Source organism: Cryptomeria japonica, chromosome 4, assembly GCF_030272615.1.
Source record: "Cryptomeria japonica chromosome 4, Sugi_1.0, whole genome shotgun sequence".
Lineage (NCBI taxonomy): Eukaryota > Viridiplantae > Streptophyta > Pinopsida > Cupressales > Cupressaceae > Cryptomeria > Cryptomeria japonica.
This window is the reverse complement of record NC_081408.1, coordinates 496366691-496385795: the sequence shown is the minus strand read 5'-3', so window position 1 is coordinate 496385795 and position 19105 is coordinate 496366691. Positions and strand designations below refer to the sequence as shown.

Here is a 19105-nt window from a genome sequence, read left to right as displayed (position 1 = left end):
CCTCCTCTGACTGCTCATAGGGTAACAATGAACCTACCACTGGAATCCGAAGAATCCGGTAACAATCCTCTAGCATCACTCTAGTCTCGCCTATGGCTAAATGAAAGGTGTTCGTGTCACTGTGCCACCTCTTAGCCAGCGCTGTCAATAACCCCCGGTTCACAATAAACCGAGGCATATCTAATAAGGAGATCAGGCCACACATATCAATAATGTCTCTGTCAGCCTATGTCAATCGTGGTATCAATGCCCACGGTCTAGGAAAATGCTCACGCGATTGTACCACTCCAAGACGCTCCTGTCAAAAAGCAAAACACATCCAATATCAGTTTCCTCATCAAAACATAGATATCAATATCACATTCATATCCAAAACTTGAAAACTTTGAACAAATCTAAATCAAGTTACATCATATCAATCCATCAAATCATATCAACTTGTAATACAACTCAAGTTTTCAAATCACATCAACTTGTAATACAACTCAAGTTTTCAAATCATATCAACTTGTAACACAACTCAAGTTCCATATCAGCTTGTAACACAACTCAAGCTCCACAATTCATATTCAACACATTCATATCCAAAAAAAACTTGAAAACTTTGAACAAATCTAATTCAAGTTTCGCATCATATCTAAATCCACATCAAATCTATAAAATAACTTGAAACATCGCAAATCCAATCAAGTTATGTCGAAACTCATATTGGACAACTTATGACAGTAAACACACAGACGGACAATTTGCACCTATCTTGGCAAAACTAACCTCAACCTACCTATTTTCTTCATCCAAAAAAATCACACTTTACCACAAAAATTTTCCTTATGCGCTAAGCAAACTTGTCCGTGCGCTAAAATATACTCATCCGCTAGCCTATATTCTTCATGCACCACTCAACCTACCCTATGCACTAGACAAACCCTACGCGCTCTCTTTTTCTTCCAATGTGCCATCCAATCTACCCTATGCGCTAAAAAAACCCCATACGTTACTCTATCCCGCTTTTGCGCTACCTATCTAACCCTATGTGCTAGGGTACATCTACGCGCTATCGGGCCCTACCCATGTGACCTCCTCATCCCCCTATGCGCTAGGTCTATCTGATGCGCTACCCGTTTTACCCCATGCGCTACCATGTGCACCTAATGCGCTAAACTACTGCTATGTGCTAATCTAGTTGACATATGCACTACCCTATATCTTTCAGATGCTACCTAACTTGACAAATCCTACACGTTGCGAAATTTATCGTATGCGGTACGCAACTACCCCGACACGCTAAAACATAAAATCCACATGACAAAATAAAAAATAAAAAAGGGGTCAAAAAGGTTGACTTACCGGTGGTCCATACGCGACAGGCCTCCGATACCTCCGAACGTGCTCGAATCGATGAGAAGAGAAGGAAACCGGCATTTTGTCTTTCTCTCCAAAAGTCTCTCTCTCCAAGGTCAACAAACACAAATGAGACAAAACAATGCACTTTTCCTCTTTTATAGGGTGAATTAAAATTAGGGTTTGGAGATGGGGCATGTAGCTTGCTCGCAGTCTCCGTCTAACCCTAACAAACATTATTTATCGGGAGATGAATCAACTTTTCCCATTCCACATTGACAAAATTTTAAAATGGAAACAAAATTATCAAATTAAATCAAATTTTCCAAAATTTTGATTCATCTCCTGAGGGAGCATTATCAAACATCATTTATCAAGTTTGAGGCATCACTTATCAAATCTGGGGAATGACATGAAAATCTTAAAACAACATCACACTGATCATAATCAAATATTGACGACACATCATTTTCTTTGAATTAACATGTGCACACACGTCACTTCAAAGAGGGGCAAAATGTAGACATATAAAAATGACCATATTCCTAAATGAATATTTTATGTTCATTCCTCTATTTAGTTAAATTTAATTTAATTAAATTACCTACATTCTTCTATTTTATTAAGTAAATTATTCAATTTACTTAGTTAAATTCACTTATGTCATTTAAATTGAATAAATCATTTATTCAATTAAACCCCTTCTCTCTACTTTTAATTAAATTTATATTTAATTAATAGTTTACCCCAAATTGAATAAATCTAATTTATTCAATTTCCCAAATTACAACCAAATTGAAATAAAACATTTTATTTTAATTAAATCATTTTATTCCTCATCCACTTGCAAAATCCTACATCTCCCACTTGCATCCTAACCTTCTTCCTAACCCCCTTCTAGATTCTTCTAATCGCTTCTAAGTTAGCCTAACCCATCTCCTAAATATTGTCACATCCCTGAGCAAGGGGAAGTCACTTCTTAAACCCTCAAAGTCTTTGAAAACCATTAAAGGCTTCAACAACTTAACTTTGAAAGTCTTCCAAACCATTAATGGTTAACTCAACCCTCTTGCATGGTTAGCAACTTTTTGACTAACTTAACCCTCATCTAACCCAAGGGTCTCATCAAGCATTCATTGCTTTGACCATAGTTATCCCTTTAACCCTTGCACAAGAGTTTATCCTTTAGGTAAAAGCTTTATCCATTGGATAATCCTAACCTAACCTTAACCCTTACCACCTAGGGTAACCATGAGGTCTTCTCAGGCATTAATATTTCCACCCCCCCCTCTCAATTAGTCTTATGTTGACAATTGTCACCATTTCATTGGTGCGAATTGCAAACATGGATTGATAAACTTTCAATCTTGACCTTTGATAAACTCTTTCAATCCTGGCCATCCATTGCCCTATTTTCACTATAAATAGAGCTCTCACTCTTCCATTTTAAGGATCCATGCAAGCTTTTAGTGTCATACTTATGCTCAATTTTAGCACATCTACTCTCTCTTTGCAATAGAAATTAATCTAATAAACATCTTAGAATAATTCCTTTATCATTAGCTTAAATCACACAACTAATATAGCATGTTAGGATAGTATTTATACTAATCTTGTCATCTTATAATCTAGTTTGTTGCATTTATAGAAACATGCATAGATAGGATCCATTATTATGTTAAAATCAACCAAAGCATCCCTCATTCTTGCATTTGTCATCCCTAAACCACTTTGCTCAATGATCTGAGAGCAAAGACATTGGTTTGAGGGACCTTGTGAGATAGAGAACCATGGAACCAACCTTGGGAAGTTGAGTCATCCTTCATGACTCCATAGCTTGCACCAAGAAGTCCTGTGGGTGTGTGGATAAGTCCCTTTGAGCTTCATTTTTCACATGTTAAGTTCCATTGACCCGCTTTTCCCGCACACAAGAGGTACTTTGAATGTTGGGTTGATATGATTGGCATGATAGATATGTTGGGTTGAAAGAAGGTTGACATTACTCTAATGTTGGTTGAACTAAGGTAGGAATGATTTTGTTGAAGAATGAAGGTTGACATGTTTGAATGGTCTCACAAGAAGAAGAAGGTTGGCTTGATAATGATCCCCTCGTGGTTATAACTTCTCTCATCATATTTTCTAACCAGACCCTATGGCTTCTAGGACTAGTCATGTCTCTCATTTGTTGTTGCAAAGTATTGATTTATTGAGCTAATGTTTCTATGGATGGCGATGGAATAGGAATGGAAGAGATGAATTCTTCACCTTCCCTACAAAATGCATAACGCCAATCCATGATGTTTGTTTGATTGGTTTGAACCTAAGATCACAACATGTAGATGTTTTCTTCATTTAAGAATTTTGCAAAAGTTTGATTTGATGTTGATGTTGACAAGCTTGTTTGTTGTAAGGTTTTGATCTTATTGATATTGAAAATTGACTTTGTTAAGGGATTTGATCTTGTTGACATTTCTGACAAAACTTTGATTGAGATTCCACTTTGTTTTTTGATATTTTCTAAAATGTTTGAACTTGATGAAATGTATTTTTCTAAACAATCGAACAAGATAAACATATTTTTTTGAGATGGATCTATTATACTCCACACCACTAGAATTCATCCAACAACTTTTGTTTTGGGGGCTGCTAGAGGCCTTGCCCAATTTTATGAGAAAAAGAACATAATATAAAGAAAAATCAGAACGTCAAAAACGGAACAGCAAAATATAGTCTAAAAAGAAATGAGTGACTTAAAAGGTTATAATGACATTGATGGTCCAAAATTAGCCTATGTCAGTGGCTACAAATGTAAGGCCTTAAGAAGAGTTTTCTAAATATAAGCCTCAATTAGGCTATCCAATGACTGGTTAGAAATAGCACTGCAAATTATATTAAGGGGTATAACATTGTCTTGCAGGTGCTCTACAGCAAGGAAAAAATGAGCTGCATTCCATTGGAAGGCATAATGCTCAATAAAGATTTTGGAGAGTGAACATAATTTGGAGACACTGTGAATGAGAATTTGGATACTATCAGGCTTAGTATTGCCTTCTGCTCCAAGCGGGCCACTTTCTCCCCTGGACAAATTCTCCCTCCAAATCCAAATGGAATATATCCGTTGTTTTTCTTGATATTCTCTACATTAGAGAATCGTTTTGGATCGAACTCGTACACATCCTGTCTTCCCCAAAGCTGAGGATCTTGATGCATTCCCAATATGTTTATTAACATAGACATCCCTTTGGGAATCTTTAGATTTCCCATCTTCATGTCTTGCTTGGCTTGTCTGACAGTGTAAGACACTGGAGGATACAGCCTCATGGATTCATTAATAACCATTGTCATCTGTAAACAAGAATTCTACATATTAGAGAATGAGTAACAGTTACACTAGCTAGTTAACTGTTAAAAGATGTTAAATTTTTATGGTTCATATTATTGAATTTGAAAAAATATTTTTTTATCAATGTTTCAAGTCATATTATGATCTGTCATTAGGATAGTGAACTGGAGAAGAGAAAAAATAAGTAGCAGACTAAAACCCACTAAATGGGGAGGTGACAGGAGAACCAAAACAGAGTTACTATTTTTCTCCTTTTGTCTTGGTTCCCTTGTCACCTCCCCCTCCACTATTTAATGGGTCTTGGTCTGCTATTTACTTGTTTTTCTCTTCTCCAGCTCACTAGCTCACTACCCTGATGATGGATCATATAATATCAACTGAATCATTGACAGAAGAATGTTCATACAGTCAAATCCACAAGCTTTTAGTTAACTGATCAAATAGTTAATGGTAGTTTAATATTTCATATAAAATTTGAAAAAGAATAGTTCGAATGTTTGAGGAGGGGGCCCTTACAACTTTCATTTTGGAGAGCATGTTGTTGTCTGGTTGAACTCCTTTGGTGATCTCCAGGACCTCAGCTCTAACTCTGTCTTGCCAATGAGGGTTCAGAGCTAATAACATTAGTGTCCAGGTTAAGGACAGCTTGGTTGTCTCCTGTCCTGCTATCAACAGAGTTTTGCATTCATCCACGATATCTTGCAGAGTTAACCCCTTGAGCTGATTGAGTTCTAGCAACATGACCCCCAGCAAATCATCACCCAATCCTTTGGTGTTACATTCCAGGCGTGCATTGATGATTTGCAAGATTAACAAATTAGCCTTCTTACCCAACCTCCAAACATCTTTGTTTCCACCCCAAGGTATAAACCTGCCAAAAATTGCCAGGGCATGAGTAAGTAGTTCAAAACTAAAGAAATAAAATGGGCCAGCTACATGGTGTTTAAGAGTTCTACCCTTATTCACTTCACAAATTGTTACCGTGTACCTCTAATTCTAGAAGGTGCCCTTATTACCTGCTTCCGGGGACACCTACAAATCTGGTTGCTTTGAATAAGGCATGTTGAAGAGCTTTGAGCTGATCAAGTATCTCAAAGCCTTTCCTATAGCTACTGCCAAATAATAATTTGGAGATAACATGGCCAGTGATCCTATTCAGTTCTCCATCAACTTCAATTTCTACACCACTTTGGCCACCCTTCATTACTCTCAATACCCAGTCATCTAAAATGGGCAGAGAGGCGTCCATCACTAAGCCAAGCAATCCCTGAAAGGAGAATTTTTACAGACAGATGGTTCAGAGATCATGAAAAATATTAAGGGTTGTCATTCTTCTAGCGAAAACAAGCTCACATATAGTCAGTCAAGCTTAGTTTAGAAAGTTTGGAATGTATTGCATCTTCTGAAACTTATATTCAACATATAATGTCTAACCTTCATATTTTCAGCTGTAAGAGCATGACCAACAATCCGACGTTGGTGAAACCAATCTTGATCTTCTGCCATGATAAGCCCATTGCCAAAAAGAGGAAATCTGTCAGTTTTCAGGAAGCCTGGTCTCCCCCAGTTGAAAGAGCCAGATGAACTTATCTCCTGTATAAGCTCTGGCTCTTGTACATACAACACTGCCTCAATTCCAAGCCAGTACACAAAACTCTTCCCTGCACAATATAATGTTTCTGACTGGTCAGCTTTCAAGGGACCAATTGCAAATCCTGAAAATACTCAAACAAGTGATTGGAAGAGGCTATACCCAATAAAAGTCTTGACTTGGAATCCAATCAATTCAATGCATTTTTTTACAAGATATGCTATCCTAGTGAGCTTATCCAGCTCAAACTGTTTGGATGGAGAACCTTGTTGGAGGTTCAAACTTCAAACTACCTAGCTCTTAATGGTGTCAGAGTTACTCCAAGTGAACTCAAGTAAATTTTGCCAACATAATGATATGTTTTCAAGCCAGACTATGCTAAAGCTATATTTAACTTTGGATGATGAAAGAGGAGGTTTGAGGGCCAATCTGCACTTCAAAAAAGGTTTGGAACTTCCCTCCAATCCAAAAGAGTGTTAGAAATGCCCTCTACACTTGGGTTATCATTTTGAAGTCAGTTTAAATAAGCTACAGCTATATATAATTATTAAAGTCAGGAGCATGTTGGAAGGTCAATCCACAATCAACAATTAAAAAATGTTGGAATGTCAACTCACACTGATGCAAGATGAATTTCAGCAAGTTAAATAGAAGAAACAAAAAATAGAAGTTTTAATCAATTTATTTTTCTTTTTTTGTTTTCTGCTTTCTGATGATAGATTATGGAGTTTGAATCAAAATGTCGAAAAAAAAATTTAAACATCAAATTTAGAAACAATTCATACCAATTCAAGCTCTGTCACTACTCAAACAGAATAGCATAAACATCCAAATTGTTTAATATATTATCCAAAGAACTCTAATAATAAGATTATGAAATTTGATCCAAAATATTGAAAAAAAATTCACAATCAAAATCAGAAACAATTCATGGCAATCCAAACTCTTTAACAACTCAAACAAATATTTATAATAAGACAAACCATATGTTTTCTTCCATTCAACAAAGTAGGGGAAGAAACGGTGTTCCAACTGGTGAATTGCAGCAGATTTGTGCTGCGTCAAAGTCTTCTCAACAATCTTCTTGATATCAAGAAGATTTCCAAGCAGAAACTTTGGATTGGGTCCTTGTACTCCTTGGCTTTGCATAATCTGCTTCATATGCCTAGGACTTAAGAACCCATAAATCTTATATATGAAAAATATGAAGAGAGGTATAATCAGGATGGAGGCAGCCATGGAAGGAATCCAACAAAGAACTGGGGCAAAAAGTGAAGTGGGCTCTGGGCAGTTGAGCATGGTAGCTCTGATGCACCTTAGAACTATATATATATACTCATGACAGCAGTACAATTTGTACAGTTTCATGGAAGTGGGTTTACAAATTTTTCCCCACACGTGCGAAAAGAACTGTCCATTTATAAAATTGCCTGTAAACTAGGCGCCCAAATTCACCATGAATACATATAGATGAGAAATGAGATTAAAAAAAAGGTACTGCATATGATCGACATTGCTGTTGTAGCTTGACCCAGAGAGCCCCTGTTTTTTTCCTGCCCACGAGACATGCATTATCACAAAATCGTATCAGATCAGTCTCATGAGGAAGAAAAATACAGCCCAAGTCATTCTCAAACTGTCAGTAATGTCAATTAGTGATAAAGAAAAGCACAGATTGTTGATTACGTACTCCATTCTTTTCCTTCAGCCTCCAAATGCATGTGGCTCCTCAAAATAACACGCCCAAGAAAAATACAAGGGAAGTCAGCTTCATAGTAGCCCGTGAATCATGTTCTAAATAAATGCTAGCGAATTGCTCAGTCAGTAAGGCTGTACCAATTGTGGGACTCCACTATAACATTCTCATCTGACATCAGATTTATATGAAGAAATCATCATCAAACTAGTAACTGACAGTAGATTTATATGAAGATATCATTGTCAAGTTAATATTTAGTTGTTGGTGAGGATGATTGTACATGATTAAAAGTTATTCATCAAGGTTTTTTTTTGCATGTGGTTGTTTAGCTAATAGTGATTTCTAGTTTAGATTTATGTTTATTTGTCTTTTTGTAATCTATTATATAAAGACGGAGATGTAGACATGTATGTATTCTCATGGTTTATATACAAAATAAGCTTATTAGAAACAAGGAAAATCATCAAATTAGTAAAATCTTCATTGTGTTTACAAAGTTATATGAAGTTAATATTTACTTTTGGTGAGCATGACCGTATGTGGTAAAATAGTCAATTCATCAAGGTTGTCTATCAGATGATCTCTTAGAGCACATGGTTGGTTAGCTAATGACGACTTCTGGTTTAGATGTATGCTTACAGCTTATTTTAATGAAGAAAAATCATCAGTTTGGTAAAATCTTTACTGTGTTCACAATTATATGAAGTTAATATTTACTTTTCAGTGAGCATGGTCATATGTGATAAAATAGCCAATTCATCAACGTTGTTGGTCAGGTTATCTCTTGCACATGGTTGCTTAGCTAATGACAACTTTTTGGTTTAGACATATGCTTACTTGTCTTGTTGTAATCTATTATATAAAGACAGAGATGTCAACATCTACGTATTCCCACGATTTCCATAGAAAATAAGCTTATTAGAAAGAAGAAAAATCATCAAATTAGTAAAATCTTCACCGTGTTTACAAAGTTATATGAAGTTAATATTTACTTTCTAGTGAGCATGATTATATGTGGTAAAATAGTCAATTCATCAAGGTTGCATGTGTCAGGGTATACCTTTCACATGGCTACTTAGCCATTGACTACTTTTGTCTTAGATGTACGCTTAGTCTTGCTGTAATCCATTATATAAAGACAAAGATGTCAACATCTATGTATTGCCACCGTTTCCATAAAAAATAAGCTCTGTTAATAAGATGCCAACATGAAATTAGTAGAATCCTAAACATATTCACAAAATTATGTGAAGTTAATATTTAGCTTTTGGTGAAAATTATGGTAGGTGGTAAAAAAGTACATCGGTGACTTTAATAGACTGAATTCGTTGCACATGGCTGCTTGATCCAAGGTGATTTATATGATGGACCTCAAATAAGCTTATTAAAAAGAAGAAATCATCATCAAACTAGTAATATCTTGATTGTTTTCACAAAATTATTTGAAATTAACATTTATTTTTTAGTGAGGATGATAGTACGTGGTTAAAAAGTCGCTCACCTAGGTTGTGGGTGGTTATCCTTGCACATGACTACTTAGCTAATGATAACTTTTGATTTAGATGTATGCTTACTCATCTTGTTGTAATTCCTTATATAAAGACAAAGATGTTCACATCTATGTATAACTTTTGTAGTATTAGGTATTACATATATATTTTTATAATAATGATTGTCAATAAAGCTAAATATTTTCACATATGTATTAATCATTTAAACAATAAAAATGGATTAAGACTTTTGATGTAGTAAATGGTGTAGTATTAAGTATCAATTTTTTTAATAATAAAAATTGTGAACGTAGTTAACATGTATTTATGAGAAAAAAAAATGGATTAAATTCTTTTTTGCAATTTAAATTACATGGCGTTAATTATTTTGTATTCTATGACATTTTTTCATGAATAGGTATTAATATTAATTGTCTTTAAAAGTATATTTTATCACAAAAAAGATGGGTGGGAAAAATCACATCCCAAAATTTAGTTAAGGTGGAGTCTTAAACATAAAGCAACATAGGTGGGGAGAAAAATGATGCCAAGCAGTTAGAGGCATATCCCCATAAAAGAGACATGCCACAATCATCTAGTTTCCATAAAATCAAATTATCATCAACATTAAAAATGAGGTCCTAGCTATTAATAAGGGCATGATGACAAGCTTGATGCTTAGTTGTTTGCACTTCCTCAATGACTAACTATCAATAAATTGGGAGGATAAATAGTTAGAGAAAGGCAAGGAAATTTGCCACTACTTGGTCATCTAAGAACTTCTCTATGATATTACAAAGTATCTCGATGTTGGCAAGCAAACTAAGAATTGTTAGAGTTATTGTTGACCGGAAAACGAGATACAAATGGCAGTACAAAGAGATAAGGGTGTAATCCAGTAGCAGAGTTCCAGAATAGATAACTTAGGAGATATATTAGTTTATAAAGGGACCATCTAAGGGTTGCTTCCCTAACACTAGATATAAGTATAGATAGGATATCTAGTGCCCTTCTTGTTTGCATCTTGCATATGTGTATTGATATTGACATTGTTTTGATGATGTATCTAGAGATTCACATGTTATGATAATATTTTTCTTCCAAGTGATTAATTTATGCTCTATTTTAGTGTATTTCTTTATTTGTGGTGCTCGTATGACTCATGATGTGTATTGACCACCCGCATGCTCAAGATTGTATTCCTCAACATGTCAGCCTTTAGTATTACTACATTCAAATGTGTGCATGATATTGTGCCCAATCCCTTGTGAGGACCTAATATATTATTTTGTGATGATATTTCAGATGATGTATGTAAGATGGCATTATGGTTGATTTTACCATACTTAATTTAATGATATTTGAAATATTGGCTAAATTTGGGTTAAATGTGATTATGACATTAAATGCATGTTGAGACAAGCTAATAATGTCATTTTGGTTTATTAAGCTTGAGATATTAATGTTTGTGTTAAAGTTAAATGATAATGTGTTTTAAATAAGTTCAATGCAATAAATTAATATATGTGTTATTGGACCCCATTAAGAGAAATTGTATGCACTTCAACTATTTATATATATGCATAGGTAACCGTAATGTGTGTTGAGTGGTTGCAGGTATTGGGTATCAACTTCACCTTGCTACATAGGTCTAAGCATACCCTAATGGTGGTTATATGGGAGATGTCGCATTGGACTATAACTTTTATCCCTAACCTATTGTACTTAGTTTGAGTACAATTGCTTATTATAATGTCAAATAATTACCCTAGATAGCATGGTTGGTAACATTCCAGAACCCTAACCCCTATGTAGATGCCCAGTAAAAGTGCTTGGGTGCTAATTTATATTGCTTGTGAATTAGATTGCAAAATGAGTTTTATAGTTTAAATGACAATTTTCCATAATTTAATGTTAAAATGAGTTTTATGGTTATTTAATGTTTCAAACGCTTAAATATGACTTATTTGTACTTGTTTTGATCACATTTGATCATTGGGGTGAAATTTGGATTTTGGAGAAACTAAGTTTTAAATATCAATTTATTTAATGATGATATGATTTTTAGTGGTTTTATGGTTATTCAATGTTTTGAAAATATTTTTATGAGGCTTATTTATGCTCATTTTAATATGAGTTTTGTTGGGGAAATTTTATGAATGTGAAAATTAAAACTTTCAATTATTTAATTTATTTTATTTTCAAAAGTAAATTGAGTTTCATAAAGGGAAAAAATTCTCATTCGACACCTAGTCAAATTTGGAGATTCTGAAAGCATGAGAACCCTCTTTGTGCTTGAATTTTTGGATTTGAATTGAGAAGCCATTTTTGCATGGATTTGGATGAGACTTGTTGCAAAAGGATTTATGTTCCTCTATGGATTCAAGCTTTTGTTTGGTATGCTTGGAGTATTTGTATTATCAAATTTGAGGCAAAAGACAGGTAGGGATCTCATTTCTCCCTCTATTCTCTTTTGTTTCCAAATGGTTTTAAATGAATTGAATGATGAAAATAAGTATTTCCTTTTCTTAAAGCATTTCATTTTAATGATTGTAGGAATTGTTATGAAGAAATTTGATGGGATTTGCTTAATATGGGGTTACCATACCCATTTTTTTTGTAGAATGATGGAAATGCAAATTTTACTTTAAAATATGGGTGTTGGGTACTTTTAAAACCAAAAGGTATTCTTATATTTTTTAATTTAAAATTTCTAATTTTTCATGGTTTTTGAATCTATTTTAATGGTGGATTTCACTATTCACTAGTTTTGAGAAAATTTGGGGAAATGTTCAAAAAGTGGATTTGGTGTAAATTTTATATGGATTATTTCATGGAAAGATGGAATTGTAGTATGTAATTTTAATTTGGATCAATTTGGGTCTCATTTCATGTGATTGTTGCTTTATGTGAAAATTGACTTATATTGTAAATGTGGTGTGAAAAACTTGTGAAAATTTGGGAAACTTACAATGTTTGATTTTGTGCCACATTTTTTGGTGAATGTGATGAGCCTAGGGTGTACTGTATAAGAGAGGGTTATGGGAGTGGCTCCCAATGTGACCTTGGCCCAAAGTGCCTATGCGTAGTTATCATGTGTGGGAGTCATTTAATCAAGTGAAAACTAATAAAACATGGGCAATTAACTAATCAAGATAATGATTGCCCTGCACATGACTTGACTGCTAATTTAGGCTAAGGATGTGATTGGGAAGAGAGTTGTATCACTTGTGCGATCAAATTTCCTCATCCATATGAGAGGGTCTTCAGTTCCACATGGCAGCTAAGATTGTTCTTTGTGATGACAATCCCTAACTAGCTCTCTAGCATCTAGTCCTAGTATAGTTTAAGTAGCACTTGAAAGATGTATTGTTCATTTTATTGTGGTGTTGATTCCATTCTTGCATTCTTGGATGTTGTGAATTCTTCATGCTTGGATGTGCCTATGTCAAGTCTCTCCATGTTTTCTTGCATTTGTAAGTAGTTGATTGTGCTATTGGTGATTATGCTCAATGATTATGTATTATGTTCCTCTATTGGTGAGTGTTTGAGTGTGCCATTGGTGTTCATGCCTAATGAGGAACTGTACTTGTCCCTTGATGTTATTTATGACTTTCTTGTATGATGTGTATGATCATGTATACTTTCTGTATGGCATTTGTATAATCCCTCTCCTATGTGTTTGGTGTGAGTGTGCTTGTGGCCAATGTGACTATCTCCTAGCATGAAGCAAGTGGATCTTTTGATTCCACATGGTCGAGTGGTGTGTATACCATCATTGGGGTCCAAAAGATAGTAGAACAAGATTCTCAATGGATCCACTTCTCATGTATTTTCTTATGCTCTTCAATTTGTTTGGCATTATGTAATTATATATTGATAGGAGATTTGAGTCCTCTTGTAATGTAATATTATTTCATGGACTTCTCTCATTGAGATGGATGTAACTTAATTGAATGAACCATTTTAGAGTATGTGAGTTGTATTATATGACTTGGCGTTGGAAATGAGAATGATTGTATAATGCTTGACCAAATTGCTTTTATGCTTATGGTAAAGATGGTAAATGATTATAGGAACCTTTATTTGGGCTTAAAATATTCTCTTAGTTGTATCATTCAATCTTTTTAAATGTCGTGTTCACAATCTAAAGGAAAAATTTGTCTAAGTGCTTTGGGCTTCAAGGTTCATGGTTGATCCTCATAAAGTTCACTGATGTGGGAATGAAGTATAGTGCACCCCCGACCCCTAACTATTGAAAGCCTCTTTGCCTTAAGTTTTCTAAGCATATCGAGTTTTGTTGATCAGGCCTTCACACTTTGGAGTTCCTTTAGTATGAAAAATGTATCGGGAACCATGACCCTAACCCCCAAAACCATCTTCCCTAATGCCAATTTTATTAAAAGTGTGTCAGTAATCAAGCATTGGATGTCCACATTTTATTTTTTAGAAAGGGGTAGGCACATTGTGGATCCTCGATAGAGTACTTTTGGACTTGCACCCCTAATGATTTTTCAGGAATTGGGCATCGCGCTTCCATTGTATGATTTTTGGACTTGGAAGGTTGGAACCTTGATCCAGGATTCTCGATGAGAACCTATTAGAAGTCAAATGTCAATCCATTGTAGTTCCTTGTTTGGTCTTTGGTATGTCGAAACTTGACCTCCCAAACCCCCCATTGTTCTTCAAACTTTGAACTTTGAGATTTATTGGGTTGAGTTTGTTTCTTAAGGCAAATGAGGTAAGGTGTATCACTGACCTTGAACCCCAACAAGGTGGAGAAGGATTGAGGTATCCCAATTAGAAAACCTCTTGTGTAGGTTGGCCCTTTTTGTTAAGGATTATTTTAGCCCTATTGAGTGGACTTGAGATGTCAGTGTCCTCATCCTACTCCTTGTCTCATAATTTTGATTGTGTCTTATTCTAGTTTTATTGTGTTAGCTCCTTGAAAACCTTTATTGGTGTTGGTATTTGAGTACATCTTTGGTGTTTTTAAGTGTACTCGGTATGGATTAGAGGTTGATGAGTCCCTCATCCTATCATTGTGTTGTGTCATGAGAGAATGAGATTGTGAGTTTCTACCTCATCATCCTTTAGTTGATGTTACTTTTCTCTTGTAGGTTTGTCATGGTGGTTTGTCTCGTGATTGTTTAGTCTTCTTCTAGTATCACCTTGCATGTGCAATGGTGAGGTCATCCTGCTTATCTTGTCCCTCATATCATTATCTTCCTCATGGAACTTGTGTGCACGCTATGGTGCAAGTGCAACTTCTTGTTGTCATAACCTTCTTATTATTATTATTTTAAAAAAAGGTATTGTGTTAGGTGTTGCCTTAGTTCTTTGAATGAGGAATTACTAGATATCTAGTCACTAAGTGACTGACGATGATGATAGAATATAGAAGAATACGGATAAAAGATATATACCATAAAGGAGATATAAGGAATGTGCATTACATACTATGATAATAATATAAAGAGATTTGTTATACTATCATAATATGGTGTATGATGTTTTTTTCCAATTCAATTCTTAGACTAGATCCTTAATATATCTAATTGCCACCTCAAGATGATTGAGTCTGGGGATATAAACTACAACTATCCTTTGGGAACATAACTCCAGTATATCTCCTTCATATTTCTTGCTAACATTGGTTTTTGTTGCTAGGAACCTAGTTAGGTTCTATTGGGGTTATTGTGGGAACAAAGTTATTAAATTCCAATCAATACCAAATTGAAAAAATAATACAAAATGAAACAAAATTGATAAAAAAAATTGTCTTCTTGATGTCTACCTTGTAAGAGGGGGTCAAATGCCAAGTGGATGGGGAACGGAAAGGGGGAAAGAGTTTTAAAAATCATGAAGACATGAGACTATTGATAAAACCAAACGAATAACCACCATGGGATGCAACATAGGAGTAATGGAAGACAAAATCATAAACACCCATGGAAAAAGGTGATAACAAGAATTAAAGAGAGATCAAAGAGAAAACTAAGACAAGAAAAGTAGACACAATGGCTAGCCCTAACGGAGAAGGAATGGGACTTAGATGGATAATGGAAAGAGAGGAATGACAAAGAAGAAGAGATGAGTGCACTAATAAGGGTGTTGTTGAGCGGACTGATGTAGGTGTTTTAGCAAAGAGAGAGAAGAGAAATAGACTTGAAGAGAATACCCTAGAACATGTGAACATGCACTTTAATAAACTACAATGCATGGTAATTGAGATTCAATCAACATTCGAAGGGTATGATAAAAGGAGCTTGTTGACAAGGTCAAGTAGTAGCAACATGGATCCTACCTTGCTACACCCCTCAAAAGATTTTAGTAATATCATAGTCAAATTGGATAATATGTTCAAGGTTCTCTTACAGACATCAGAAAAATCCCATTTTGGACTAATGGACATTTAGAAGATTTATTTAATTCAAGTGTGATATGATTAAGAGAAAATTGTAAAAATGAAGAAGATAATAATCAAGAGATTAATGAAGAGGTGCATTTTTAACACATCCAGATGCCGAGAGGGAGGGTGAATCAACATAAACTAAATCTTAACCATTCATTAATCTTTAGAACATTGAATTAGATCTTTAGAACTAATGAACATGAGCAAAACAAACACCACAATAACACCAATACAAAGAGTTTTTAGTGATGAATCTTTGTCGATTGGTGAATTCCACGATTTCATTTTTCAGGAAATGGAGAATAGTCTGGGGCAACACAGTGGTCAAATCGCCCAAAATTTTGGGGTTAATGGTCCACTGTATTCTGGCTTCACCATTGACCACATACCATTCCATGTGGATGCCCATAATATTCATCTGGAATCACTCAGATGTGGGTATTAGATCGCCTTCGTTATTAGCCAGAAATAATAAAATGACCTTGTACCTAGGACTTGTTTCGCCAATGGTAAATTAAATCTTCATTGCATGCATCGGTCCATTTCGCCTATTGTTAAATTTCACGTTAAGCATAATGAGGCCCAATTCGCCAATATCATTTAAAACATTATAAGCATTCGAGGACCCATTTCACCTTGCTTAAATCAAGATGCATTTTGAAATGCCCGCAAAATTCACCAAAAATGCAATCATGGATTGATATAAATACGATTGAAAGTTTAAAGCACTCTTTCTTACAATTTGTTCATGTTGATTAGTAAATTTGGGAGCTCTCAATTCGTATTCCACAATTTGAGTTGGAACGTCGAAGTTGATTGCAGGGCAGAGGGCCAGAGTTACAATCTTTCAACACAGGCCCAGGCATTCCTGATTCTTGATTCAGAGAATTGAGAAGGCATAAAGGTGAGTAATAATTTCTTCATACTTGATAGTATTAGTTTTAATTCCTAGTGAGAGGTAAAGACTCAAGATGTAAGACATGGGTGAGACTCCTCAGGGTGATGAAGGGATTGATATGTCAGACAAGGTTGAGATTGAGACTCCTTGGGGGTGGTGAAGGGATTGGGATGTCAGACAAGGGTAAGACTCCTCAAGGATAGTGAAACTGAAGGGATTGGGAGGCTATCAAAATGCCCAAAACTTAAAGATACTACCATAAAGTCTTACTTTGGAATTGGCAAAGTTTTTGGTCCATCAACTTCTGTAATTGCAAAAGCCATTCATAGTAGCTCACCATCACCATGAGGTGGGATTGTCATTGAGTTAAATGCATCAAATGAGGATGAAAATACCAACACAGAAGAAGATGTTCTAAGGGATACACACAATGAGATAATTCACTCGGATGCAAATCCTAGTACTGAAGATGATGTTGGTAGGAAGAAAAGAAAAATGAAAGTAAAAATGGGGAGGGAGTGGGAAATGACAAGGAGTTTTAAGATTGATTGGGTAGCAAAGTACCCATTTATTGAACTAGTCCCAAACAATGATGAACAACCAACAAAATGTAGGTATAAGATTTGTAGCTGGAAAACTAAAAGAGAAAAGAAGATGCAGCTAAAGCTTGACACCATAGAAAAGCATATTGGCAAGGTTTATGAAGAACATATCATGGACGAAAAGGAAACACCAGTAGTAAGATGGAAATCAAAGGAAGAATGTCTTTATGTTAAGTATGTTGTGAAATATGAAGAACATAACCACAAAATGACACGTGTTGGTAATAGTGGAAATACAATCAAGGTTGGGCTTGAACATGCATCGAAAGATGTAGACCTGACAAAGACTGTTTAGATGAGTGTTATTTTTCATATTTTGTCGAGAGGGCGTCCTATGAAAGATTTCCTAGAATATAGTAATTTATTATCTTTTTTGAATGTTCCTCACTATCCTATGTCACATTGGTCAATAAACGTTCAATGGGAAATGACAAACTGTCTCGCTAAGGTGGAAAAGAAAAATTTACAAGATAGTGTAAAAGAGTCAAAATTAATTTCATTATCCATAGATGAAGTTATTGCGGTAGATAACACTGCTTGGGTCTGTATGCATGTGTATACTGTAAAAGAACATGTCTGTTGACCTTATCTAATCCATGTTCATAAAATGAAGGGCAATTCAACAACAAAAAAATTATATTTGGAAGTTAAGAAAGATTTGAATGAAATTGTTGGTATGGATGACTTGACAATTTCCAATAATTTGGTGTGTGTTGGAGCTCATGGAGTTGCAGTAATGCAAGGTCAAAGGACTGGTCTTTGTGCATGATTACAAACTAGTATTGCACCATACATGCTTGATATTCACTGCATGGCCCATCAAATTAATTTAGAGTATAGAATTGTAAGCAATTTCCCTATAGTGTCAAAAGTTGAAGATTTGGTCCACGAGCTCCACTCATACTTTTGCCGAAGTCCTAAACGTTTTGCAGAATTTCAATTTTTTGTTGAGGGAGTAACAACAGGAAACAAGATTTTTAGGTATGTTGAGACCAGATGGATCTCCTTGTGTGGACCAATGGAACGAGTTCTAATAGAATATCAATCCTTGATCAAACTAATATATGAGCAACGCCTCACAGTAGACAAAGCTCTTGATCTCTTACATAAGTTAAGTGATATAGAGATTGTTAACTTTAGCTAGTCTTCTCCGCATGCTGGATTCAATGAACAAACTTGTTAAGAAAGACCAAGACAAAACTATGTATATCAATGAGTATAGAACTCTATGTAAAATGTAATGCTTGGGCTTGGATGGTCTATATTCAGATCTAACAAGGCGAAGCCCAAATATTTTTTAGGTGGCAGATAATTGCAGATTTGAATCATGCTAATTTTTTTTTTACATTTCAATGCAAAAAATGAGTTATGTGTCTTTGTAAAAGGATTTCAGATACCAATGGACCAATCTAAGATAGACAAGTGAGGTAGAGCACTACCAGTTAAAAAGGAAGATTTTGATAGGATTGTTAAATCTGTTAGTGATAATTTGAAGTCTATTGCATATGATCTTTCAATTGAGATTCGTGAAAGATTCCCTTGAGAAGAAATACTTAAAGCCATGGGTTGTGTGTATCCTCAATTTTGGCATTCAATTGGAGATAATCCAAATGACACAAAGGTGTTTCATAAAAAACTAGAGTAATTGATATTGACATTTTCAAAAGATGCATATTGCAATGGACAAGCAATAGAAGAAATTTTAAATTTTGATCACCTTAAAAAC

General features: G+C 35.0%; 1 protein-coding gene across 2 annotated transcripts; it reads right to left on the bottom strand.

Annotated features, from left to right (window-relative positions):
• Positions 1–4087: 4087 nt before the first annotated feature.
• On the bottom strand, positions 4088–8066 carry LOC131060370 (cytokinin hydroxylase). 2 transcript variants are annotated; one of them, XM_057993558.2, is made up of 6 exons: positions 7966–8047; positions 7259–7828; positions 6119–6345; positions 5701–5951; positions 5201–5555; positions 4088–4686 (listed from the first exon to the last, which is right to left on the bottom strand). In XM_057993558.2, the coding sequence occupies exons 2-6, from the start codon at positions 7641–7643 to the stop codon at positions 4264–4266; spliced, it is 1641 nt and encodes a 546-aa protein (XP_057849541.2). In that variant the 5' UTR covers positions 7644–7828; positions 7966–8047; the 3' UTR covers positions 4088–4263. The 2 variants fall into 2 exon arrangements, with proteins under 2 accessions (XP_057849541.2, XP_057849542.1); XM_057993559.2 differs by having other exon boundaries at positions 7774–8066.
• Between the last annotated feature and the right edge of the window lie 11039 nt (positions 8067–19105).